This window comes from Myxocyprinus asiaticus, chromosome 1 (genome assembly GCF_019703515.2).
Source record: "Myxocyprinus asiaticus isolate MX2 ecotype Aquarium Trade chromosome 1, UBuf_Myxa_2, whole genome shotgun sequence".
NCBI classification, from domain to species: Eukaryota; Metazoa; Chordata; class Actinopteri; order Cypriniformes; family Catostomidae; genus Myxocyprinus; species Myxocyprinus asiaticus.
The window spans coordinates 26,948,910-26,976,635 of record NC_059344.1 but is presented as its reverse complement, the minus strand read 5'-3'; the positions used below and the strand labels follow the sequence as shown (position 1 = coordinate 26,976,635).

Here is a 27,726-nt window from a genome sequence, read left to right as displayed (position 1 = left end):
CTGCCAGCTTCAAAGGTGAAACGTGTAGCATCCCGTCCGTAGCGTCGCAGTGAGCAAAGTGGCCAGGTTACTAGCTTGGTGCGAGGGTTGTGAATGTCCCACAGGTAGATGTTTTCATGTGTGATCTGCATCATACACTCGCCATAGATGTCAAGATTAGGACAAGGCAGCAGGAACACGCTGAAGCGCTCTGTAAGAAAACCCAGTGAAAGAATATAGTGGAGAACTGGTGCCAGGCATACAGACACAGGAACACGATAAACAGAAAGGTCACTAGATGAAAGTAACAGCTACCATGAGGCAAAGGTCCATTGTCTTGATGAGGAATGCCGCTCATAAGAATGCATTAGTACAAATGACTTCAGACTCTCACCTGTGTGTTCACACTGAACTCCAGCGGCTAGAAGGTCTGGTTCTCCAAGACTGATGTCATTCAGACGCATCCCCAGGCACTCAATGGACAAGGTCTTAAACCACTCTTCAGCCTCCAGCTCTGGTATGAAAAGCAGAAGATTTCAATGATGTCAATGAATGAATATGTTCATTCAGTGAATACATTCAATGAATAAAGCCTGCAATGAGACAGTGGTTCTAAACTGTTTTTGCTTCAGGATTCAGATTTTACATTAGACATCAAGTGGCGACCAAAAACAGTAACAAAGTAATTTCATGTACAAACAGTGTTTGATTCAGTAGAATAAAACACTGAAACTTATTAATATTACAATGAACTGCACAGGCCTAACAATATGCAATTATTTTCATTTAACACATAAATGTGGTCGGCACAAACTGTGTTCATCCTTCTTGCAAATTAACCCCTATTTAATGAAGTCTGGGTTGTATATTCTTTTACTTTGCATTGCTTTATCCATGGTTTTTGAAGATGAGGGTGTGTCACGTAACCTGTCCATGTAGTCTGATCTGCCTAATTTGGCAAGCATTTTCCAGGTGGCAGATTTCACCACAGACAGATTTGATAGACAGATCTGAGCCAACCTATCACAGAATATTATTGGACACAGGACCTTTGATGAAGTGTTTTCTTCTTTTTTTATGTTGCTAAGCCAATTAATTTAGCTATTCTAACTATGCAAACTTGCATGGTTAATTCCATCTCAATATTTGCAGTTAGTGTTGTCTTTCCCCACTGCTGTCAACAATCCTATCTGAACAGACACGCAACTCATTTTTGGGTCTCGAACCACTACATTTGAATATGCTCTTCATCAGTTCAGAAGTTACAAGTGTGCAAAACTGTTTAGATTTAAATGCTTCAGAAGTTTTTTTTAAGTTAGGTGTCATCATCAACTGCTAAAAATATATAGTATATATATTATTGTACTATAATATATTGGTATAGGATGATATACCTGATTCACAGGTGAAGGTTCGAGAAGTGTCATCTGTAAAGACGATGGCCACGGCTTGCCGCTTGGTGTCACGAGGCAATCTTGTCACATTCTTCACATTACTTATTTCTGTCACCTGTGTGGATATTACAAGCCAACAAGTTAACAGAGACCAGTACTACAGACAAAAATCGAGGTTACAGTGAGGCACTTACAATGCCAGAGAATGGCACCAATTTTTGGAGGGCAGAAATGTGAAGCTTATAATTTTCTAAAGTGCTTATACTTTAATTATTCTGTTAAAACTTGTGTATTATTTGAGCAGTAAAGTTGTTTAAATTGTCGTTTTTATGGTCGTTTTAGGGTTCACAGCATTATGTCGCCATGGCAACGAAGTTGTGAAATTGGATACAACTTTACAGAGAAAAGGCTAGTAAGTGATTTTTTCACACTAAAATCATTTTAACACGTACATTTTTCGTCTTGTGGATATACTTCTGAATCAGTGAGTATTTTAACGTTTACGGATTGGCCCCCATCACTTTTATAGTAAGCGCCTCACTGTAAACCAGATATGTTTACAGTTGATGCCACACCATATTACAAAAGCACTGTATGCACTAAAATCAAGGATGCTGAAGAAAATGACCTGGGTCCAATGGGAAGACTTTCGTTGACTGCTAAACGTGGCAAAAACTTTGTCCAAGTGCGTGTGTGGTTGGTGTGGGAAGGTTGCACAGACACTTCTCTCACAAGTGTGTGGACATTCTTGTATTGAAAAAATTGCACCTTCAGTACCAAACAGAGGGTCAATGCATGTGAAAATCCATTGCCCTCAGTAATTTTCATTACTGGGGTCAATATGACCCCATATATCACTTATGTGTAGACGTGTCATAGAAGACATCAGAAACATCTCAATTAAGTCAAAATCACATTTCTGAAAAGATCTTATGTAATTAGGAAAAGCCATGAAATATCAGGATAAAAAAATAACGTGGCATACCTTTTTTTTTTTTTCGCTATTCAAAAACGGTCTGATATTGACCCCAAACAGAACATAATGGTTAAATCTGGAAAATTACTTTAACACTGCAGTGTGCAAGTTCTGCTCCACCAGTATCACCAAACAGAACTGAAAAAATAATCACTGTTTTCAAACAGATTCCAGAACATTTCAACACGTCTGTCATTGGTTGTATAAACAGATAGTACCACCCCAATCTCACACCACTGGTTAAATCAATGTTTTGCACTGGGCTGGACAGGCCGCTCAAACAGAGGAATGTTTTAATAACGTCCCAGAACCACAGTGTTACATTTGAGGTGAAATCAACCTACAAATGGCTTACTTATCTTCCTGAGACCCAAGCGTGACTGCTGTGTGCATTTTCCGTTTCCCTTTTTGATCTGTAAATGGTTGCACCTAATAAACATGCAATAAATAAATAAATATAAAATATCTAGAGCAAATACTTTTCCTAAAAATGTATGTCCTCATATGGGGACAGCAGGACTAAGTTGTGAAATTTTCAATAATACAGAAATAATACAGAAAGTCAGATTTTTTAAATCAAATCATTTATTATTTTGTTGGTTATTCATGTTTTTGAGAATTTACAGACATTACAGCTGATTTTCTGTAAAGCTGCTTTGGAACAATCTGTATTGGGAAAAGCACACATAAAAAATCTATACAAATAAAAATTATTTGACTTGATTTGACTTTTATGTAACAATGTTTTTTTTCTACTTTGGCAACAAAATGTCAATGTTCTCTCTTTGCACTGTCAATCAAACAAGTGATAGCCAGTGCTGAAGCATTTTACCATTTAGAAATTAGCATAAATAATTCTGATTCAAAGTAATGGCCAGCATCATCCAATCACTGTCAACCATGTTTAAATCAAATTATACATTATAAATTCTGAATCTATGTACTGATTATCACTGTCCCATTTCTGCCAACCATGTTGAGTGATCCAAACATCATCTGCAGCCTGAAACAAAACTTTTGGTCAGATGTTAGGAGTGAATGGACTTGGCTGCATAGGAAAGCTACAGGACACTCCATTGATCCCTGTTTAGTGAATGACTTAACCTCCAGTGTGCTGTCTATCTGCACTGGTCTCAGGACATTTCAAAATGCATCTTATTTTCATCATAACTTCATATAAAGCCTCTGAAAGCAACATTTTTCATCTTTTGAATGCATTCACTGATTCTCAATGTAAAAATGCACAATAAATGTAGGATTTCTAATGGAAAAATAGGGCTATAGACCAATATACTGGTCATTGTGTTTAACAGCATGCTGTTTCACGATAAACCACTCAAATGTTTAAAATGGCATATTGGATGAAACTAGAGACTCTAATCTTTTGACTCAAACAGGTTTCAATGTAAAAACTTAATTAGGTTTCTTATCAGTTTTGTTGCCATTTCTTCCAAAGACAAACTTCACTGAGATCCACGTCATGTTTTTATAGTCACATGACTCAGTGAGTCAAAAGTTTAACCCTTTACTGACAGCCCAGAGTGTCCTGAACTGAGATCAGTTGGTTTAAATGAAATGAAATTATGCAACGCATATAGCCAAGACAAAACATACAGTCCATGCAGAAGGACGCAGGGTTGCACATGGTTGAAGTTGAATCTTTTATCAATTTAAACATGGCTATAGTTTATCAGTTTTTCCATTAATAAAATTACACACATCAACTTTTAGAATTGATTTGACTCATACTCTCCCATACACACTGGTTTTCTTTTGTAATTTCTTTCTCCAGTTTGAGCAATAAGAATGTGCTCCAAATGGCTGTTAGCATAAGTGGACTAAAGTGACACTTGAATAATGAATTTTTCTTATGACATTTTCATGGCTTATATTAGAACTCAGTTGAACTTTTGCAGTGGGAAGTGTACCTTAGGACAAGCTCTGATGTAGGCAGACTTCTCATCAGGGTATTTCTCCAAACGGCGTGGTCCTTTACTGGATGACTTCTTAAACACGAGCCAGCAGCGCCGATAGATCTGAAATACAAATGTACATAAAATTAGGGTCCAAAATTAACACTCGCCAAGCACCAAATGGTGTTAAAAATTGGTCTTGGTGAGTAACTGGCCAGTTGGCTGGTAACTTTTTTTAGGAACTGCAAAATAAAATGGTGTAAATCACAATGTAATAATGTTAAAGGAATTTCTCAGGTAATACAACAAAATACACCTGAAACTCAATCAACAGCATTTTTGACATGATGTTAATTGCCACACTTTCTATGGCAATTAACATGTCAAAAATGCTGTTGATTGGTGTTGATAAGTTTGACTCGTTCCTCTGTTACACACACACATATATATATATATATATATATATATATATATATATAAACATAGTTACAGAGAGGCATTAACAATGGAAGTTAATGGAGCCAGTCGAAGTTGATACAACGAAGTTGTAATATTGGATACTATTTTACACAGATAAGGTTAGTACCTGATTTTATCACACTAAAATCATGTTAACATTTACATTGTTAACGTCTTGTGGCTATACTTTTGAAACAGTAAGCATTTTAAAGCAGGGACTAAAAACGGTTCAAGGAATGAAAACAAAAACTGAAAATTGACAAACATTTTTGCAGAACGTAACCAACATGATGGTAGCCCGTTATAACCAGTTATTTACGTTTAGATAATTTTTTTCATGAAACCAAAAGCCAAAGGGTTTATTACAATACATTTTTGGAAAACTGCTGCATCACACATTTCTTTGTCTAATTGCCTGAATGTCTCTTTCTGTGAATGAAGACCTTTTTAACAATTATGTATAATTACTACATATACATACATGGTTAATCCAGACACATGGAAAACATTATTACAGGTAAAAAGTGCATTTCTCAGTTGTTTCCAAGTCTTCACTTATATGTTAGATGCTCCGATCAGGATTTTTACAGCCGATACTGATCACCGATCTTCTTGTCACCTGATCGGCCACTAGCAATCCCGATACCGATCATTTCATCTTTTATCAGGATCACTGTCATAACTGGCTATATGTACGGTTTTTGTACACTGTTACTATTAATTAAATTTTCCTCTTCCCAGTAATATACTGTAACTTTGCCTAGTTTTTGCTGCCAAAATTGTTTAAAAAGTTTAAAAGGCTTGTTAAAAAAGCTCTCTCTATATTAAGATAGATAGCCCTTTAAAAAATGAAGCTTAAAGCTGCACTACGTAACTTTGTGCTCTCTAGCGACATCTGTGGTTAAAACTTAAAATTGCAAGCAATTTGCGGAAGAATACATTACCTCAGTTGTGTTCTGGCACTGCTCTTCTGGCGGCTGAATCTCCTAATTTGAGCCACTTTGACACTGACTGTGTGTGACCATGACTGGAGCCGGAGTCATAATGTGCTATTTTTAACTTGATATTACGTTATATGATTAAACATTTGAAACGGAAATATTACTTGCTTTGAGACGCCACATTAACGGTACAGCACAAAAACGTTTCATATTCGCCATACCTCTCCCGCTGCATCATTCTTAACTGTTGAATCAAATTTGTTGTCTTACAACACTATGCCAGTATTCTCCACACTCCATTATGCCATGACAGCGCTGCTGAAGTCTTTTTTTCTTTTCTACCCTTTTCTCCCCAATTTGGAATGCCCAATTCCCAATGTGCAAGTCCTCGTGGTGGCGTAGTGACTCGCCTCAATCCGGGTGGCGGTGGACGAATCTCAGTTGCCTCCGCGTCTGAGACCGTCAATCCGTGAATCTTATCACGTGACTTGAGCGTTACCACGGAGATATAGTGCATGTGGAGGCTTCACGCTATTCTCCGTGGCTTCCACACACAACTCACCACGTGCCCCACCGAGAGCAAACCACATTATAGCGACCATGAGGAGGTTACCCCATGTGACTCTACCCTACCTAGCAACCAGGGCAATTTGGTTGCTTAGGAGACCTGGCTGGATTCGAACTCATGACTCCAGGGGTGGTAGTCAGCATCTTAAAAGGAGCGCTGTCTTTTGCAACATTAGCAATCGGTTTATGCGATCGTCCGATCACCGATCGAGTCATAGGACGTGAATATTGGCCGATACCGATCAGTGACCGATCGATCGGAGCATCCCTAGTTAGACATGATGCATTAATACAGATTTGATGCTGCCGGGTTTTGACTGAGAAGCAGATCTGTAAATAAAATTGTACTTAACTGTTTATTAACTGTATGCTTGTTATGATTTCTATGCATTTATTTCTTTTATTTCAGCTTGTTTTAGGCTTGTTTTTCCAGACCAGGTTGCTTGTTTCTCTTGCGAGATCTGGCAACACTGCAATTGGTATTTCACATACCCTTTAGTGCAGAGTACTGTCATTTTTAAAAGAATGTTATTAACCATTCTTTTATTTTGTTCTAACCATTTACAAATTGGAAAGGAGACTGTGGAACTTCTGAACCGGAACGAAAAAATAGTTTTTGCTCAGAATGATCCGAAATGAAAAACATTTTGTTTTTAGTCCCCATTTTAAAGTTTATGGACTGGCCCCATGCACTTTAATTGTAAGTGCCTCGATGTAACTAATTTTTCCTTTTTTTGTTAAATAAAAAAGGGATGGGTCTTAATTATTATATTTTTGTGGTAATCAACATTATGTCAGAAAAGCTGTCGATTAAGCGTAACTTGTACTGAACATGGACTACTCCTTTAAAGAGATTTCAAACAATTTAAGTAAATGTTGACTAAGGCAACAGGAAGAACATTGTGGAATGAAAGTCATGGTGTGGAACAACATGAGGGTGAGTGAATGATGTTATGTGAACTATCCCATTAAGCCTAATATGCAACATATTACTTGTGTTTACCCACCACAATGAACGTTTGAACATCTGAACACAAAATCATCAGTTACATCTGGACCCTGCAATTAATGAAATACAATACTGGCTTAGGAGGAAGATTTCTTACCATTGCTAAACCATTGGTCACTCTGCTGGAGAAATGTGAAATATGTTATTTGAATTTCATGAATGCGTCTAATTAAACCTAAAGCAGTCTTTCCCTTTTTATAAACGCTCTCTCTCCCTCTCTTGACCCTCCTCCCATAAAAAGCTATTTTCTGTTTATAAAACTACAGTTGCCACGGTAACCTCCGTCCATTTAGGCAAGCGCTCCAGTCAGCCCAAGGCCAATCTCGCTCTCTATTCTCACAGGTCTCCATGTACACCCAGCCCAATGCAATTTCCCTACTGGAAATCATTCTTCTTACGCAACATTATTTCTATCATCAATTCAACACCCATTATGACCCTGCACGCAATCACATGCTCTTTACTACTGATCTATAGGCTTTCTGAGAAACAGCAGCTCAGCTGCTAGACCTTACATTATGTTCCGGATGAGAAATGACATCTGATTAAGTGATGGAAGATAACAGGCAGAGATGGTTAGTGAAAGACAGAGTGAGAGAGAATAAACAAGGAAAAGTGTGTGCCTAGAGGCATAAGCAATCTTGAGGAAAAGACAGCTATGTGTTTTTTTTTGACTCAATAACCCTTTAGAATGATGAAAAGTCAACATGTTTAGACTCTGAGCATGTTTAGAGTCTGTTCAAATTCCCTGGAGTTTAAACTGTGCTGTTATCTCAAAAAGCTACATTCTGACTCACAGAGTCATAAACATTATATTAATCACCATGCTTATATAATGACAGGCCTACATTTCACCTGAAGACAAAGGAGCTTAACAAGCAAGTCCACATGCTGTTCTAAACATATTATCAATGAATGACAATATCACCCAATAATTTATAAGACCCCTTAAATGGTTAAATGAAATTATTTCAGTAATCTAAAATGACCTTATTGTCATTACCACTCAAATTTTTGGACCTATTTTCATATCCTATAATAATATGGAGAAAGTTTGCAGCTTGGTTTTCAATTCACAGCAGGTAAAAGATTGATCTCTTGTTTGCATCATATTGTCCCCAGAGGTTTCACTAATCCTCTGTAAACAGACTGTGCAACAGTGTCAACAGAGACAAACTGTGTGTGTGTGTGTGTGTGTGTGTGTGTGTGAGACTGCTGTTCTCTGCTCCATTTTCAAACTGCTGTTTTGCTGTTTGTAGTTCTGTCTGCACAATGTTAATACACAAACTTGGTGTATTAAAATGTATAATGGAAAGCATATATTGATAAATATGAAAAAAATAGAATTGTAATTTCTGTCAAAATACCATAGTTCCTACAGTTATATTTACTAAAATAAAACTATGATAATTTGACACTATCCACCAATTTCAACAAAAACAAAATAAAATATAGCTGCGAGCAGCAATTAACGGGGTTCAAGCAGTTTAAGGCCTTTAAGCACATGCGTAAAAAGGTATTATGTTTTATTTAGCAAGCATGTAACCACCTAGATCAAATCAAATCAATCAAATCAAATCACTTTATTGTCACACAGCCATATACACAAGTGCAATGGTGTGTGAAATTCTTGGGTGCAGTTCCGATCAACATAGCAGTCGTGACAGTGATGAGACATATACCAATTTACAATAACATCAAATTAACACAACGCAATTTAAACATCTGTTATACATAATTAAACTCAACTTAAAACATCAAATTAACACAACACAATTTAAGCATCTGTTATACACATAATTACACTCAACTTAAAAAGACCATAGATGGAATAGACCATTTACAACCAATACAGGCAATTTACTAAGGAAATACATGGTTTTTAAAGATTTTTAAAGCTCATAGCACCACCTATGGTCCGATCTCCATAAAAGTATGCATGCTTGTTTAGAATCATGTCGCATGTGCTCAGCTAATTTCGTGAAGTTCTGAGTTTTTGTTTAGGAATTATGGGCTTATTTGTACACTTGACCATGCCCATTTTCTAAATGACACTGTTATAACTACCAAAGGGTAAAGGGTGTCCGATTCTTTCAAATTTCTCACAGACCTCTAGGGCCAGGAGTCAAACAGGCCCACCGAGTTTTGTGCTGATCGGCCTCCATTACCCTTGTCTAATAGGTGCTCATTGGCCGATGGCAGCCATGTTTTTTGAGATACGCCAATGTCCTCACAGACAGTCATGGCACCTTGGACAAAGACACTGCATGGCGATTTTCAACTCAATCAGACTAACGGTTGCGTAGTTAGAGCTGTTTTCATGTTTTTTTCCTGTTACAGTGCCACCAAGTGGCCAAACTCCACGGTTTTAGCGCATACACATGTGTACCAAGTTTGGTGAAAATCTCATTTCGTTCGGGCATTATAGCCATTTTAGTAAAAATGGCCCGCCCTTTTAGAACGTTTTGGCACCCCTTAGTGACCGTGAGTCGAAATTTCAACTTTTTTTGATAATTATTGATAATCAAACTCCAGAGTATATTTCTGCACTAGTTTGGTTCCGATCGGGTGAAAAACCTAGGACTAGTTCGCAAAAGTAGGTTTTGAACATTATCTGAAATATGTACCGAACGGTTTGACAGACACCAATGCTTCTTGAGACAAAGTTGTTTAGAATGAGAAGCGCTATCAGGTGATATATATTACTTTTTTTTTTTTTCACAACACTGCATCATATACAACCATTAACACCTACAAAAATCGTGATAGCACCACCTAGTGGCCGATTTTTTAAAAACTTTGCTCAACCTTCTCAGACCAAGAGTCAAATAGGTCCACCAAGTTTCGTTCCGATCGATCATTGTTAACCTTGTGTAATAGCTGCTGAAATTTTATTGGCCAATGGCGGCCATGTTTTTCAACATACGTGAATGTCCATATAGACAATGATGGCAGCTGAGACAAAGACAATGTATGCAAATTTTGAAGTCAATAGGATTAACGGTTTCATAGTTTCAGCCAACTTTTCTGGGCGACCAAAGATTGACCTCTTACATAAGCATGCCAAGTTTGGTGATATCTAATTTCCTTCAAGAGTTATAGCCATTTACGTCAAATTGGCCACTCCTACTTCCGATGTTTTCGCATACCGTAGCTAGCTCGAGTCGAAAGTTCAAACTTTTTTTTGATAACTTTTGATATTGAGACTCCATAGAATCGTTTGGCACTGGTTTGGTCCCGATCGGACGAAAAACCTAGGATTAGTTTGCAAAAGTAGGTTTTATGAAAAATCCAAGATGGCGGAAAAGCACTTGATTCTACGACAAACGGTCTAGGTGTTATGAGCTATGATTGATTTGGCCGAGTCCGTGTTTCTGAGTAGCGAGCAATACTACTACCATCTGACCAAGTTTCAAGTCTCTTGGCCTTACGGTTTGCTCTGCCCAATCAGTTTTATGGCGGAATAATAATAATAATAAAAAAAATCTTAACAATTACAATAGGGTGGATGGTCACATGACGCCATGCAAGAAGCAGACGTGTGAGCGACGAGCTCTGCGCACTTTGCTAAATTTATTATTTTCATGTTATAATCTGGTGAAATTTTATACACCCAGTTACACATTTGCTCTTTGAGGCAAAACATGGCAAAGAAGTAAATATCCTTGGGCTCTGGAGACATTAAAAGACACTTACGTGTTTAGGATGAAAGCCCCGACAGGCCTACAGACCGGGGATTCGATTTAGATGGCGCAGCGGGAGAGGTGATCCAGCGTCAGCTGTCCAACATTTCGGTGATATTGACGAAGATTCTTGCTGACTTGGAGGATCTCACTCTAATACGTCGATCGATTACGGCGATGAAAATAAAATTCTCTGAATTAGTTACAAGAGTGACTGATGTTGAGAGACGAATCAATTGTCTGGAATCGTCAGAGAGGGAATTAACTGCTAATCCGCCTGCGACCAAAGTTGATTTGGAACATCCTTGAAAAGCTTGAAGATCTTGAGAATAAAAGCCATATGAATAACGTTCGAATTGTTGAAATTCCTGAGCATGAGGAGGGCAGAGATATGGTGAAATTCCTAGACGAGTTTTTCCTGAGTCTGCTTGACATAACAGGCCACAAGCTGGAAATCAAGTGAGCTCACAGAGTCCCAGCTCACAGTTTTTCTGAGGGAGATAGGCCCCGATCGATTCTGGCCAGATTTCTGAGATCATCCGATAAAGATCTTGTGTTGCGCCAGGCGAGGAGCAAAGGGAAGCTTTCTTGGAAGAACCATAATATTTTCTTGTTCCCGGACTCTGCGAGTTCGACAAGAGAGAAACGCGATCGGTTCAAGGAATGTAAGAAACTCTTATATCAGTGAAAGATCACTTTTGCTCTGATGTTTCCAGCCAAACTGAGAATAGAAACGAAGGACGGTCGCAAAGTATTTACATGTCCCAATCAGGCAATGTCTTTTATTGAATCAATGGGTGAGTAAACCATTGGGTGTTTCTCATGTGAGTGGGTTGACTCGCTGTACTTACTCTGTCTTTTGAGGAAGCTGGGCGTCATTTTGGTTTCTTTTTTCTTTTTGCGTTGGCTCTGCTGACCAGCTGGAGTTTGTTTCATGAATAACACTTTTCCTTAAAGAAACTTTTGCATTGATGAAAGATTACATTTGCATTGAAGTTCCCGGCCAGTTTGAGAGTGGACACTACGGATGACCGCAAAATCTACATGCTCACACAAAGGGTGTCTTTTATAAGTTGACGGATTGTGTAAGTCATGGTATCTACTTTTATGCGGCCTTCAGCGCTAAGCGCTTGAACCCCTAATAAATAAATATTGGAATCAGATCCTGGTTTTGCCTTTTTTGGAACTATTTTCATTGGCAGAGCAAACATAAACAATACAATTGGCCATACTGTATCTTAAATGTCAGTTAATTGATATCGACTTCTTGTTTATACTGTAGAACTATCATATAAAAGCAATGTCAAACTTGCAGTTGTTCTTTTTTTCAGTACAACAACACTTGTGATTTTGCTATTACTGCAGTTACAATAGCTGTAGTGACTATCAGTGTTGGGTAATGTTACTTTTAAAAGTAACTCGTTAGAATATTGTATTACTCCTTAAAAAAGTAACTTAAAAAGTTATTATTTTATGGAAAGTAAAGCTTTGTTACTTTTGTGTTATTTTTGCATTACTTTTTTCTCACAGCCACTTTCTCTTCTGCTATGCTATGCATTCCATACAAGTAAGCCATGCATTGCATACAAGAGACATTACAGGTCATGCTAGCTACTGTACAACACTCATGTCAAAACAACATAGTAAACAGATTTTTAGAAAGTAGGCCTTCACGTCATATTTATAATAAAATATCAATAACATGAATATGCATGATTTGTTTTTCCATCAACATGGCAGTCAGTATGAATAATGAAGAATAACCACTGTCTTACCTAAAGCAGCAAAGTCCAACACTTGATCCAGCATCATATCTGTCATCATGTGCTGTGCCCATCGACAATGTCAGTCAACTTGAAGTTTTTCAAAAGTCAGGATAAATTTTAAGTCATCTCAGTGCACGCTTGTTTTGAGTTGATCCACGGTGTGTACAAATGCCACAACTTCAAAGGCGCATGTTGATACAACTTGAATGGAATCGTTTTTAATGCTACCAAAATGTCATAAAAAGGGTTTGTTTCATGAATCAAACTACTTATTTATTATAAAACAAAAATGTAGAATATTTTTAGAAACTAAGATATTTTCTCTGCATACACAATCAATGTAGAACGTTGCTCAGAGGCACTGATCCAGAGTCAGCTTTTCTCATCCCATTCTCCCAGTTACAGGGAGCTGTAACACAGAGCAGTTTGGCTGCATAAGTTAGTGAACTGAGTGAGTATTTCACCCTGTGTATCATGTTGTGGCCAGTGGAAGACTAATCTAATAACCCCTCTGCCTAAACTCATTTACTGATTTTTTTAATGCAGTTTGTATTAACACATGAATCAATCGTGTTTCATTTCAACCGAATGCTGACCTCATGTTACGCTAAAACATGAAATGCTCATGCGTGTTAGCGAGTTGATTGACGGGATTTCTGTATCTAAAAGGTGATTAGCTCTTTTACCTGCAAGGCGGGACTTCCTTTCTACATCCATTGACTGTTGGGTGCTAGAGCTTCTTGGTTGGGCGTTCCAATTTCTCCCATTCATTTAAATAGAAGTGACTCGTCCTGCTAAATAGTCTCTGGCCTCACACTCTATAGAAATACAATGCCCATCATGCACTACGTCTCCTCCCCAAAGTCTGCACAATTTTACTCCTGATTTCTCTCAATACAGGGACAGTTGATCTGTACAAAAGCAACGCATTATTAAAAAAGTAACTCTGATATTATGGTCTAAAATATCTTTACACGTTACTTTACTCGTTACTCAAAAAATGTATCTGATTTCATAACGCGCGTTACTTTTATTGCGTTACCCCCAGCACTGGTGACCATGGTATTTTGTAGGAAACTACAGTTACCATGCTTTTTTTGTAAGGGCCAATCTCTCCAGCCTGTATTGGTACTCAGGGGCAGATGGACTAAATAGTTGTACCACTTTTGCATGTGGTATTTCAGCGCAAAAATCTGCATGTTTTTCACTAACCTACAGCAAATTAGTTTAAGCAGGCGCAATCAGTGCTGACATTCCGCTACGTTTTGAGTATTTAAAAACTGGTCGGTATATATGTGTAACCATGTCAAATCGCCACGGTCCCCCCTCCAGCTCCCTCTTGAACTCTGTGTTTTTGTTTTGGGGCATCGGGAGCCGCCCCTAGTGGGGGGGATATGTCATGGTTTTATGTGTTTTTGTTCATGTCTTTTATTTTGGTAAAATAGTTCCATGCCATATTTGTTCCTGTTTTATTGTCATGTGATCTTGTCATGCGTTTCCCATGTTCTTGTGTCTTGTCCCCATTGGTTCATTGTTTCATTAGCTTGCTAGCAGTCTCATTATCTTGTTTAGAGTTCTGTGTGTTCATTGGTTATCATTGTCATGTGTTCTCCCAAGTCCAAGTATTTAGCCCTCATGTTTGCCATTGTCCATTGTCGAGTATTGTGTGTTGTAACATTGTTTGGAAGTCAAGTCAAGTCAAGTCAGGTCAAGTTATGTTTAGTTTATGTTTATGTTTACTGTTCATGGTTTCTGGATTTCACGTTTATGTAAATAAACTGCACTTGGGTTCATCGCACTTCATCATCGTCTCTTCATTTAACTTGTTGCCAGCCACGTTACAGAATACTCGACCAACCAAGATGAACCCAGCGGTTCAGTTACTTCATCTGCATCAGGAAGGCCTTTCCACTGAGGAATACGTTGAGGACTTTTGTGCTCTGGCCAGCAGGGTCGATTTTAATGAGACTGCCCTCAAGGATCGTTTTTGCTTTGGGCTGAATGAGCCAATCTCCTCCTTGATACCAGGAGGCCGGAGTACCTACAGCCTGACTCAATTTATCGACCTTGCCCTACTGATATGTGGTTCATCGTTCACTGTGGGGGAGGTGGACACCAAGCCAGGGTCCCACGTCACGGCCGCCGAGCCAGGGTCCCACGTCACGGCCGCCGAGCCAGGGTCCCACGTCACGGCCGCCGAGCCAGGGTCCCACGTCATGGTCGCAGAGCTTGTGCCACCTTCTGCCCCAATCCTGAGTCTGCTCCATGCCGTGTCCCAGCCACGCCTGGGCCTGCTCCATGCCGTGTCCCAGCCACGCCTCGGCCTGCTCCATGCCATGCCATGCCCCAGCCACGCCTCGGCCTGCTCCATGCCATGCCATGCCCCAGCCACGCCTCGGCCTGCTCCATGCCATGCCCCAGCCAAGCCTCGGCCTGCTCCATGCCATGCCATGCCATGCCCCAGCCACGCCTCGGCCTGCTCCATGCCATGCCCCAGCCACGCCTCGGCCTGCTCCATGCCATGCCATGCCCCAGCCACGCCTCGGCCTGCTCCATGCCATGCCATGTCCCAGCCACGCCTCAGCCTGCTCCATGCCATGCCATGTCCCAGCTACGCCTCAGCCTGCTCCATGCCATGCCATGTCCCAGCCACGCCTCAGCCTGCTCCATGCCATGCCATGTCCCAGCCACGCCTCAGCCTGCTCCATGCCATGCCCCAGCCACGCCTCAGCCTGCTCCATGCCATGCCCCAGCCACGCCTCAGCCTGCTCCATGCCATGTCCCAGCCACGCCTCAGCCTGCTCCATGCCATGTCCCAGCCACGCCTCAGCCTGTTCCTTCACATGTCACAGCAATGCCTCAGCCTGCTCCATGCCATGTCACAGCAACTCCTCAGTCTGCTCCATGCCATGTCACAGCAATGCCTGAGCCCATCACAATAACGCCTCGGCATGCTTCATGCCATGTCACAGCCGAACCTCAGTCTGCTCCATGCCATGCCATGTCCCAGCTACGCCTCAGCCTGCTCCATGCCATGCCATGTCCCAGCCACGCCTCAGCCTGCTCCATGCCATGCCATGTCCCAGCCACGCCTCAGCCTGCTCCATGCCATGCCCCAGCCACGCCTCAGCCTGCTCCATGCCATGCCCCAGCCACGCCTCAGCCTGCTCCATGCCATGCCCCAGCCACGCCTCAGCCTGCTCCATGCCATGCCCCAGCCACGCCTCAGCCTGCTCCATGCCATGTCCCAGCCACGCCTCAGCCTGCTCCATGCCATGTCCCAGCCACGCCTCAGCCTGTTCCTTCACATGTCACAGCAATGCCTCAGCCTGCTCCATGCCATGTCACAGCAATTCCTCAGTCTGCTCCATGCCATGTCACAGCAATGCCTGAGCCCATCACAATAACGCCTCGGCATGCTTCATGCCATGTCACAGCCGAACCTCAGTCTGCTCCATGCCATGTCACAGCCAAGCTTCAGTCTGCTCCATGCCATGTCTCAGCCAAGCCCTAGACTGCTCCATGCTATGTCACAAGCAAGCCGTTGCTCCACGGTCCAGGCCCGCCTCCGCTCCATGGTCCAGCGCTCACGCCTACCATGGCCAAGTCAGGATCCTGCTGTACCATATTACCATGTCATGTCACCATGTCAAGTCGCCACGGTCCCCCCTCCAGCTCCCTCTTGAACTCTGTGTTTTTGTTTTGGGGCATTGGGAGCTGCCCCTAGTGGGGGGGATATGTCATGGTTTTATGTGTTTTTGTTCATGGTAAAATTTTGGTAAAATAGTTCCATTCCATATTTGTTCCTGTTTTATTGTCATGTGAACTTGTCATGTGTTTCCCATGTTCTTGTCTCTTGTCCCCATTGGTTCATTGTTTCATTAGCTTGATAGCAGTCTCATTATCTTGTTTGGAGTTCTGTGTGTTCATTGGTTATCATTATCATGTGTTCTCCCAAGTCCAAGTATTAGCCCTCATGTTTGCCATTGTCCATTGTCGAATACTGTGTGTTGTAACGTTGTTTGGAAGTCAAGTCCAGTCTAGTCAAGTCAGGTCAAAATGTCAAATGTTAATATGAGTGGATTGTCTCTCTCCACGTGGAATGTGAATGGGTTGGGGCACCCTATAAAAGGAAGGAAGGTTATTTCTCTTCTTAATTTTTTTTATAGTGCTGGCACGAGTAAGAGCAGTGGAGTCATTACACTGATAAGTAAACATCTACAATTCAAATGTCTCAAACAGTGTAAAGATAAATTAGGAAGAGTCATTATTGTTTTAGCTGAAATTCAGGGACAAAGTCTGTTGCAAGCCGCTGGCACCCCTCAAGACATGATGGACTCAGTCCTTGATCATAGTGAAGCAAAAGTGTGCAAGCCCCCTAGAGCAACAGTGACACGTCACAGGATGTGTAACAATCATGGTCTTACAGATATTTGGAGACTTTTGAACCCATCTGGTAGGGACTATACATTTTTTTCTTCAGTCCATAAGATTTACTCTAGAATAGATATTTTTTTATATCCAAGTCCCTCATTTCATCTGTTGATGATTGCTCAATTGGAAACATTTTAGTCTCAGATCACACACTGGTGTGTTTAGAGGTGTTGCCACATACAGAGAAAAATAAATCATATAGTTGGTGCTTTAATGTATCCCTTTTGCAAAATCTTGAATTCCAACAAATGCTAAAGGCTGAAATCAACGTCTATATGCAGACCAACTGGTCCTCAGTATCCTCTGTGGGTGTGGCTTGGGAGGCACTTAAGGCAGTTCTTAGGGGCTGGATTATACAGTATGCCTCATTCACCAAAAAATCCAAAGCACAAGAACTCGTGGAATTGGAAGGGAATATTAAAAGTGCCGAGGTAGAGCTGAAGCGGCGAATGTCGTCTAATGGCCTCAGAGAATTGACCCGATTGAAATACAGATATAATACTATTTTGTCAGAGAAGGTGGAGTTTTGGTTATTCAGGGCAAGACAGTCATATTTTGAGTCAGAGGACAACGCAGGGAAGCTTTTGGCTAGATATATAAAACAGAGAGTGTCTTTTTCTACCATTTCCTCAGTGAAATCTGCTTGTGGTGAAATATTTACCTCGGCCATTGATATTAATAATGTTTTTAAAGAATTCTATCTTGATCTCTATAGCTCCATGTCTTTGTCTACTGATGAAGATATCAGAAACTTTGTGGAACCATTAGAACTTCCTAAACTGACGACTGAGTAAAAAAAGGAGGAGCTTGGAGGAGCTTGGCGAGGTAATTAAGGCCTTGCCTACAGGCAAGGCTCCGGAGCCAGATGGCTTTGGCGCTGAATTTTTTAGATCTTATGCTACAGAACTGGCTCCACTTTTGCTAGAAGTTTATACGGAATCATTAAAGAATGGAAAGCTTCCGCCAACCACGACACAAGCCCGGATAAGATCTGATTCTTAAAAAGGTCCAAATGAGTGGAAGAGTCACCATCCAATTTCCCTGATCCAGCTAGACGTTAAAATATTGTCAAAAATGTTGGCTAACCGATTAAGTTATGACATCTCTTATACATATAGATCAGGTGGGGTTTATTCGGGGCCGTAGCTCTTCTGATAACATTAGGTGTTTCATCAATATCATGTGGTCAGTGGTGAATGATCGGACTCCAGTCGCTGCCATCTCACTTGATGCCGAAACGGTGTTTGATATGGTAGAATGGGATTATCTTTAAGATTTTGGAAATATACGGGTTCGGGAATACATTTATTGGATGGATTAAGTTACATTATAGACACCCGGTAGCGGCGGTACAAAAAATTGGATTAATTTCAGATTATTTTACTCTGGATAGGGGCACCCGGCAGGGTTGTCCTCTTTCCCCATTATTGTTCTGTCTTGCCCTGGAACCATTAGCAGCTGTGATAAGAAAGGAGGATGATTTTCCAGGGGTGGTGGCAGGAGGTATGGCGCATAAGTTTGCTTTACACATGATATTTTATTATTCGTCTCCGACCCTACTAGATCTATGCCTTGCTTCCACAGAATTATTAATTCCTTTTCTAAGTTCTCAGGAGTCAATTGGTCTAAATCCGAAGCTTTGGCTCTGACAGCGTACTGCCCAGTAATGGCTTTTCAGCTGGGCGCCTTCCAGTGGTCCAAACAGGGCATTAAGTATTTGGGCATTTTATTCCCTGCAAATTTGTGTGATTTAGTTAGAGTTAATTTTGACCCTTTAATAAAAAGGTTTGAGTGATTTGAGTAGGTGGGCTTCATTACATTTATCTATGATTGGGAAGGTTAATGTTATTAAAATGAAATGTATTCCAAAATTCTACTACCTGCTACAATCTCTCCTTGTAGATGTCCCCCTCTCTTATTTCAAGCAATTTGATAGCATAGTGAAGTCCTTCATTTGGAATGGTAATCGTCCCATATTACATTTCAGTAAGTTGCATAGGCCGATTGACAAAGGTGGGCTAGGCCTAACCAAGATTTTGTTTAATTATTATGCATTCGGTCTCAGACATTTGGCTCACTGGTCGCTTCCACCTGAGAGAGCCCCTCCCTGGTTTTGTATTGAAAAGGAAGTTCTTAAACTAACCAGATAAGTTAAGTCACACCCCGTTATCTCGCATTTGCAGGAGGTATGGACAAAAGTTTCCAGAGTGTTTAATTTGGACATTTAAAAAAAAAAAAATGTAGCCTCGAGCCTATGGCTGAACCCAAAATTACTCATTAATAAGTCCCCTTTCTGTTGGTCAGAGTGGATTGTGAAGGGGGTTACTACACTCGGCAACCTATATGAGAGTGGAATGTTGAGATCGTTTGAAAATTTGGTTCAACATTTTAAGATTCCTAGATCTCAGTTCTTTAGGTATTTACAGCTGCGCACCTGTTCTGTACTATTTGTGGGAGTAGTATACACCCCCCTAAAGCGGCAGATACTCTGGAAGTGGTGATTATTGCTTTTGGAAAAGGTCATGAAGCATCGGTGTATTACTCCCTGTTAATTCAGAGTTTGGGGGACGGAGCTTCATCTTCTCTCAAGAGATTATGGGAGAAAGACTTAAATTTGGTATTGGTGTTCGGGCGGTGGGGTTAATGTGAATAATTGATTCTGTATTTTATGTTGTGTTTGTATATTTTATGTTAACAAAAACTAGCAAAAATATTCAGGTCTCTGTCTGTTTGCAACATGATAACAGGGTTAGGAGTATATTAATGAGTGTAGTTTCAGCTTCGACCACTTGGGACAGTTTAGTCTTTCATCGGAAAGCATAGACAGATTTTAGCAGACAAAAAGCTGTTTGCATGCTCCAGAGCCATGGCTTAATATCTTTAGTTTGTCTCTCATACGTACATGGCAAAATAGTGGTTTAGAATGTACAATCTCCTGCATCATCCAAAATCCTCCCCTTCTAAAGTCTAGAGTATACTTCATAATTGCGATGCCTGGTGTTAGGCTGCTTACGAAAGCAAATGCACTAAAAAGGGCTGGCAGTAACTGAGGAGCAATTAGGGTGATTCCAGCATGGCAGTGAGGCCGGCAGTACGGGGCTGCTGGAACCAGATCAGAATGCTAAACAGCACTCTGATTAGTCTGAATGGGGTTCTTGGTATCTAAGTGGACCGCAGAGATAGACAGTGAGAAAGGGAGGGAGAGATAGAGAGGCATACAGTCTGGCTAATTAGCATCCCTAGAGGTGCAAAGGGATCTTGGAAAGGAAGGTGAAGAAGAGGGGGGGGGGGGTGTAAAGTAAGTGATCTGGAATAGGGCTGGGCGATATGTTGAATATTTACATTTGCGTGATTTTGCTGAAGATATCAAATTAAGCAACATCGTGAATATCCTATCTTGTCTTGTGACTCACAAGAATTTAGTGTTAAGACAAAGATGTTTTTAGGCTGATTGTAGGGAGATTAAACCACAGCAGCAGATTCTATTCTTGGTTCTATTGCGCATTTGTGACTTGGAATTCGCTGCTTCCTGAGTGACGTTGTACTAAAACCGTCTACTAAGGGAAAATCACTACTTTGCCGTAATTGAGACTATGTGACAGATAAGGTAAGTAAATGTCTTGTTTTCCAATAGATAATGCCAAGTGAGCACAATAAGTATACTAAACATCATCCTCAAAACTCATACATTAAATTTATTGCCCACTGTTGGTTAGAATAGACTTAATAATAGAATAAAATTAAAAAATACTTTTTTTATATTAATAATATCTAGGTTTTTAAACTTATTGGCATTATGCAAAAATGTCTTCTGATAGTATGTTATCATTTAACACTAAGCATGCCTTCTCTAGCTGTTTTTAATGATGTTTTGTACTTTAATGGATGATTGCTCTATACCGCCGTCTTCTATACAATTTCTTAGTGATTTTTATATTTCTTGGCTATGGCAGTTAATCAGTTTACTTCTGGTCGTCGTAGCCATTGTGATAGAAATTTTAGAATAAGTGTACATGAACAGGAAATGTATATAAGAAAGTATGAGTTAAGAATAGGATGTTCTGAAGTTTTGTAACTATGACTGGAAATTATTGCATATGACTGACTGTCTATGGGGAACTAAAACCAGTGAATACTGGAAACATATCTTTTCAACGCTGATATTTAATGTCATGATTAAGCAACACCAGTAATAATTTTTTATATTATCTGCTTAAACAGGAACTTTTGCTTAGTAATAATATTTGAACCAATCAGAATGAAGTAAACAAGTACAGTGGGATTTAATGAGAAATGTAACATATATAAGCTTATGTTTAAACTTTGTTGAGTTAAGTCTCCCACTGCTGTGACTGATGGAACCTCCCGGCTGTGAATGAATAAACGAAGCAAAGGGAAAACTTGAGCCTGTCTATCTTTGCTGCAGCAAAAAGAGTAGGATATTTGAGATTTTTGGAGGAGGAGTATATCCATGTGATGTGACATGGACTAACTGTAGGATTGGATACTTCCAATCTGAGTGTAAGATTGGGTAATACCAAACTGCGTGTAGGTATCTAGAATACTGTATGGAGGAATTTACACTTGGTCACTTCATGCATTTTTACTGATCAGAAAGCGATCTGATCAAGAAAAGACCAGGTGTAAATGCCCTACAAGATGGATTTGAGATGTATATAAATACACCTCTGGAGGTGGTTTGAGAAGCATTCCATTCAAAACTCGGTCAAGTGTAAATGCATCTGGATGTTCAAGCCACATATGTAAACTTTACTCTGGCCAAACAGCGCTACGTAACTTTACTCTGGTCAAACAGCTGTTACAGAGTATTTGCACAGGGCTCACGATGTGCAATAAATAATAACAAATTAAGAAACAGATGCACGTTGTAGGAGAGACAGAACTTTTCTCTTAATTTATTTGATGCTGATCGCTGAAGAAACTGAAACTAAACACTGACAATGAGCACAGCTGGTGCGCAAGGTAATATCTTACCTACGAGAAGCACAGAGCACAAAAATACACTGCACATGGGGCAAAATTACTGGGAATTAAATAATAAATCACATCTTTTCAATTCACTGCCCAAATATTAGCATAATCACAGAAGTTTTATTTGCATATTGCGCGGGAATTAAAGATCGTATTTATGTTTGTTTGGCGGAGACACATTTATGTGGCCAAGTGTAAAATGGAATGTGCTTATTCAATGGGATAGCAACCCGATCAGTAAAAACACATGAACTGACCAAGTGTAAACACTAAGTAAAGGATTCAAGTCAGATGTAGAATTTCTACCACACCACCCTGTCCGCACCTTTGCCCCTGTCCCTGTCCCTAGCATCTTCTCAGTAAATAAAACAGAATTAGAGTTGGTAAGAACTTAGATGAGTACAAACTGTTTTAAAACACTAACTCAACAATTTGGTTGTGTTATCAATCAAAAATATTCACAAAAGTTGCTATGTGGTATTTTACATGGATTAAAGTGTTTTAGTAAAAATTGAATGTAGGTAACTGTTGCTGTTTATTACTAAGCATTGTTATATTGGTACATATAAATGAAATGGATTAACATAGAATTCTTCATTGTGTTAATTTAGTGAAAAACCTTGTGGAAAAAAATGCCCTGGTTATTTTTAACAAGATTTTTACTGCAAATTTGCAAATCTGTGAGATGTCATTTATGTAACAAATCTTTAAATATTACTGAAACTAAAACTAAAAGCTTCCTTTTACCTTTGTCTCAGCTTCAGATCATTCTCAAATATTAGAAATTGCGTGCTTTTAACTAAAACGTGATTCAAGAAAAGAAACACTATTTTGTCCCTTTCTTCTTTCCTAAGTTCGACGCACATTGTGTACAATAGAGAGCAACAGCCTGGTTCCAGGAGTAAAAATGACATTCATTTTTACCATAAACAAATGGATTTTTATTGATAATGATAACTTACAAACCTTTAAATACAGACATACCATAAGCTTGGAGGTTGTTCATCGATGATATGCTTCTGTTAAAGCCATCAGTAAGCATTATTTCAACTTCATTGTTTAAAATTATGTTTGATAGCGTTAAAGGTCCAGGTGAACAACTACACTACCCGTGGTCCAACAGAGAAAGATCCACCAATCAGAGAACTGCAGCCAAGAAAGCCTGCCAAACAAGCCTAGAGACGATCGCACACTCCCACGACGTACTGTGAATGACGCAAATGAGTCGGTCTTCACCCTTAAACTAATTATATATTTGTATATATCAGAATATTTTGCAATAAACTTAAACTTTATTGTTTCTATAGGTCTACTTATAATCAACAACCTAAAATCAATAGTTTTATATAATTCCATTGTTTTATATTAAATTACGTCATTCGCAATGCTTCATTGGACTGTAGTTCGTGCCCTTGTGAAAGACGGTAAAAACACAGTCTTGTACCTTTGACTTTTTGTCCTATTTTCAAATACTTTTTTGCTTCAAAACAAAGATTGTAATCTTGTAATACACCTCGGAAGAGGTTGGTTTGGCTCATGGCTTAGAACTCTGTGATATGATGGACACAGGAGGAGTCGGGAAACAACAAAGCAGTTCAGGCAAGTCTTTTATTTTTTCTGCCTTGATGCACACTGCACTCACTTCATCTGTGGGCTTTCACTCAAACATAAACTCTCAAATAACATAATCTCTCAAAACATAAATTCTCAATAACATAAATTCTCAATAATAAACTCTGGGAACACATGCCAACACCGGACTCTCATGTCACTCTCCCCCTTCTCTGGCATTCTGGGCTGCTTTTAAGGTCTCCCTCCACTATCACTGTAACACGAAACAGCTGTTAGAAATTATGCAAACCAGTTTGACGAACCACACCACTCCCTCTCTCCCGCAAACAGACACACGACCACGCCCCCATCCCCACATACCCCCCCGACTCAGGCTGGGGCAACATTCGGTCTGTCAAGCCCCCCCCAATTTCTGGAGAGAAAGTCAGCCACAGCTATCTGCACCCCCAGTCTGTGGATCACCTCAAATTTGAATGGATGAAGTGCCAGGTACCAATGGGTGATCCGCGCATTGGTATCCTTCATGCGGTGGAGCCAATGGAGTGGGGCGTGATCTGAACAGAGGGTGAAGGCCCACCCCAGCAGGTAGTAGCGGAGAGTGAGGATGGTCCACTTGATCGCCAGACACTCCTTCTCAATGGTGCTGTACTTTGTTTCCCTCAGAGGGAGTTTGCGGATAATGTACAGCAACCCCCCCACCCCACCTCCTGCGACAGCATGGCCCCCAGCCCTCTGTCAGATACATCTGTCTGCAAAGTAAAGGGGAGAGAGAAATGTAAGAGTGGCCCCCCACAAAGTGCAGACTTTACTTTTAGAAAAGCCTGTTGGCACGACTCCGTCCACTGGACCAGATCATGAGCTCCCTCTTTCTAGTGAGATCAGTCAGCAGGCTGGTGACAGAGTAACTAGGCACAAACATTCAGTAGCAGCCAGCCAGCCCCAGGAACTGTCTCACCTCCTTTTTGGTCTTGGGCTTCGGGCAGGCCGCGATTGCTGCGGTTTTGTTAATTTGGGGTGACACCTGCCCATGACCCAAGTGGAACCCCAGATACCGAACTTCCACCCGCCCAATTGCACACTTCTTTGGGTTGGCCGTGTGCCCCATCCATCGCAAGAACCTCAGGATGGCTCTCAGATGTTGTCATGTGCCGCCACCAATCATTACTATAGATGATGATATCATCCAAATAGGCGGCAGCATATGCCGCGTGTGGCCTGAGAATTTCGTCCATGAGATGCTGGTGCATGGCAGGGGCCCCGAACAAACTGAACAGAAGAGTCAAAAATTGGTGTTAGCTGAACGGCGTGGAAAAAACAATTTTTTCTACGGACATTGGAGTTAAGGGGATCTGACAATAACCTTTGTTAAATCCAGCATCTAATAAAATTGAGCCACGCCCAACCGATCGAGCAATTCGTCAATCCGAGGCATTGGATGCGCATCAAATTTGGAAACCACGTCGACATTCCAATGGTCCACACAGAATGGGACCATCCCGTCGCTCTTAGGTACCAGAACCTCTGGGCTCGCCCAATCGCTGTGCGACTCTTCTGTTATGGCCATCTCGAGCATCGCCTCTAATTCTTCCTGAACTAAATTTATTTGGTGCTCAGGAAGGCGGTAGGGGCAGCTACAAACCACCACCCCTGGGGTGGTCTCTATATGATGCTTTATGAGGTACGTACGACAGGGGAGAGGTGAGAACACGTCTGCGAATTCAGATTGAACTTGGCCACCTCCATGAGCTGCGATGGTGAGAGGTGGTCTCCACACGGGACCGGGGTGAGCTGATTAGGTTTGAAAGTCACCTCCAGTCCAAGCTCCGCCATCTCTGGGACAACCGTCGCCAAGGCCATGGGGACCGCCTCCCTCCAAGATTTTAAAGGTTGAGGTGGTAAATTTGACATGCTCCACCTCTGTCCACTCCTCGTCACACTCCTCTACCACCCAACTCAGGCCAGGGAAACCTCCGGCATGACGTGGAAGGAAGGGAGGTGTTGCCCTTCCGGCCGTCCTTCTGCCGGCAGGTCTTCCCCACCTCTCTGGAGCCCTGGGAGAGACGAGGGGAGGGAGAGGGGAGAGGGAAATAGAGAGAGAGACAGAGGAGAGAGAGAAAAACTCGCTCGCCGGTCCCCGGACATGCCATCACCTGGTCCTCAGCTACTCTTCCGCCCTCTAGCGGACTACAGCCGCTCCTCCCCTGGCGGACGGCAGCGGTTCCTCTGACTCCTGGCAGCCAGCAGCGACTCCTCATACCCTGGCGGATGGCCGTGGCTTCTCCACTTCCCAGCAGACAGCAGCAGCGAGGACTCCGCGACAGTGCATCCCTCCTCCTTCCTGGGTTTCGGTACCAATGTGATATGATTGAAGGTTCAGACACAGGAGTCGGGAAACAACGAAGCAGTTCAGGCAAGTCTTTTACTTTTTCTGCCCTGATGCACACTGCACTCACTTCATCTGTGGGCTTTCACTCAAACATCAACTCTCAAAACAAAATTCTCAATAACATAAATTCTCAATAATAAAGTCTGGGGACACACACCAACACCGCACTCTCATGTTGCTCTCCCCATTCTCTTGCATTTTGGGCTGCTTTTAATGTCTCCCTCCGCTATCATTGTAACAAGAAACAGCTGTTAGAAATTATGCCAACCAATTTGACTAACCACACCACTCCCTCTCTCCCACAAACAGACACACGACCACGCCCCCATCCCCACAAACTCTTTTATGGAGGATTTTATAAGAAGTCTATGGAAGAGATGAATAGGAAAAATACATCCAGAACCCAGACAGCTGAAAAAGTGGGTGGGCACTGTTAAGCTCTATTGACAGAGCGTTTTCCAAACTGCATTTTTGCACCCTTGAAGGGCACTGTGGGAAGGGGTCACCAATCAAAGGGTCGTTCCAAATGAAAGAAATTCAAATAAACCAATGGCCCTTCCACAAGAAGTTAGCAAAGGGCACATTCATACAGTAATGCCATGCTCCCTTCAGAGTGCCCAAATCAAGAGCTCTCATAGGGATGACCACTTTTGATTGGAATTTGCTGTCATATAATTTATTCGTCGGGTACTTTAAGTTAGTCAAGTAGATAGCAGGCTGTAAATATGCTAAAATAGGTGCATATGAGGAAAAAAAAATTGTTAAAAGATTTGACAAAGTTTGCAAGGTTTTTTTATATTGTGTCTTGATAAAAGATTTTTGCAAAAAAGTGAATTTTTGAAGGGGCAAGTGAATGAGAATTTTACTTGCCCGACCGGACAAGCAGACTGATTAAAACATCAATAACAAAAAAATAACCAGCTATATTTGTGATAGCCTAGGCCTGTGTCACTTATTAGAACGTTCATATTCTTATTCTGATGTTGAAAGTAATCAAGAGTGCATAATTTTATAATTCGCTAGCAATCTAGTAACAGCTGCGCCCTGTTTGATTGTCAGGTGGCGTATGTGTGTGTGTTGAACATGCGTGTGTGTTCCGAAAATGCTCATGCTTATGCATGCCTGAACGGTCAAATGCATTTCAAAATTCAGACAAAATGGCCATCATGGTGAGGTATTCATGTAAACACAGAGTGAGTGGGAGAAAAAGTGGATTTGTATTAAAATGTCAGACTTGTAAGTATAAATGTAAGCTAATAGACCTGCTGCTGTCTAGTGTCATTATAATAATCAAACAACCATAACAAGAAATGAGAAAACACTCACTGCTCTTGACTGGGTAACTTTAGTAGCTTTAAAATTTATTAATGTATTATAATCATACAGTGATGACCAGTAATATTTTTAAGTTGCATTTCATTCTGAATGTTTTCTTGAATATTTTATAGCCTACTGCTGTTAAAAACTTTTAAAGCTGTTAAAAAAGCACTGAATTTTCTTAATTTGCATTTTTTGTTCTATTATTTTTAACCTATTCTATTCATTCTATTCTGTTCATTGCTGTTTTCATTTTTATTTTATTACTGACTGTTTACTAGTCTTGAATAATTACTTAAGAACTTGAAACCATTCTTCCATAATTAACATATTAGTTA

At 40.7% G+C, this 27,726-nt stretch overlaps 1 protein-coding gene across 1 annotated transcript in view; it reads right to left on the bottom strand.

Moving 5' to 3' along the window:
* LOC127414340 (docking protein 4-like) overlaps nt 1-27,726 on the bottom strand; it is an 88,203-nt gene that overhangs the window by 10,132 nt on the left and 50,345 nt on the right. Inside the window, exons 3-6 of the mRNA XM_051652325.1 lie at nt 4,278-4,385; nt 1,374-1,488; nt 374-493; nt 1-190 (exon numbers count right to left, since the gene is read on the bottom strand). Coding sequence (XP_051508285.1) covers nt 1-190; nt 374-493; nt 1,374-1,488; nt 4,278-4,385 — 533 coding nt within the window. The remainder of the gene's footprint in view (nt 191-373; nt 494-1,373; nt 1,489-4,277; nt 4,386-27,726) is intronic.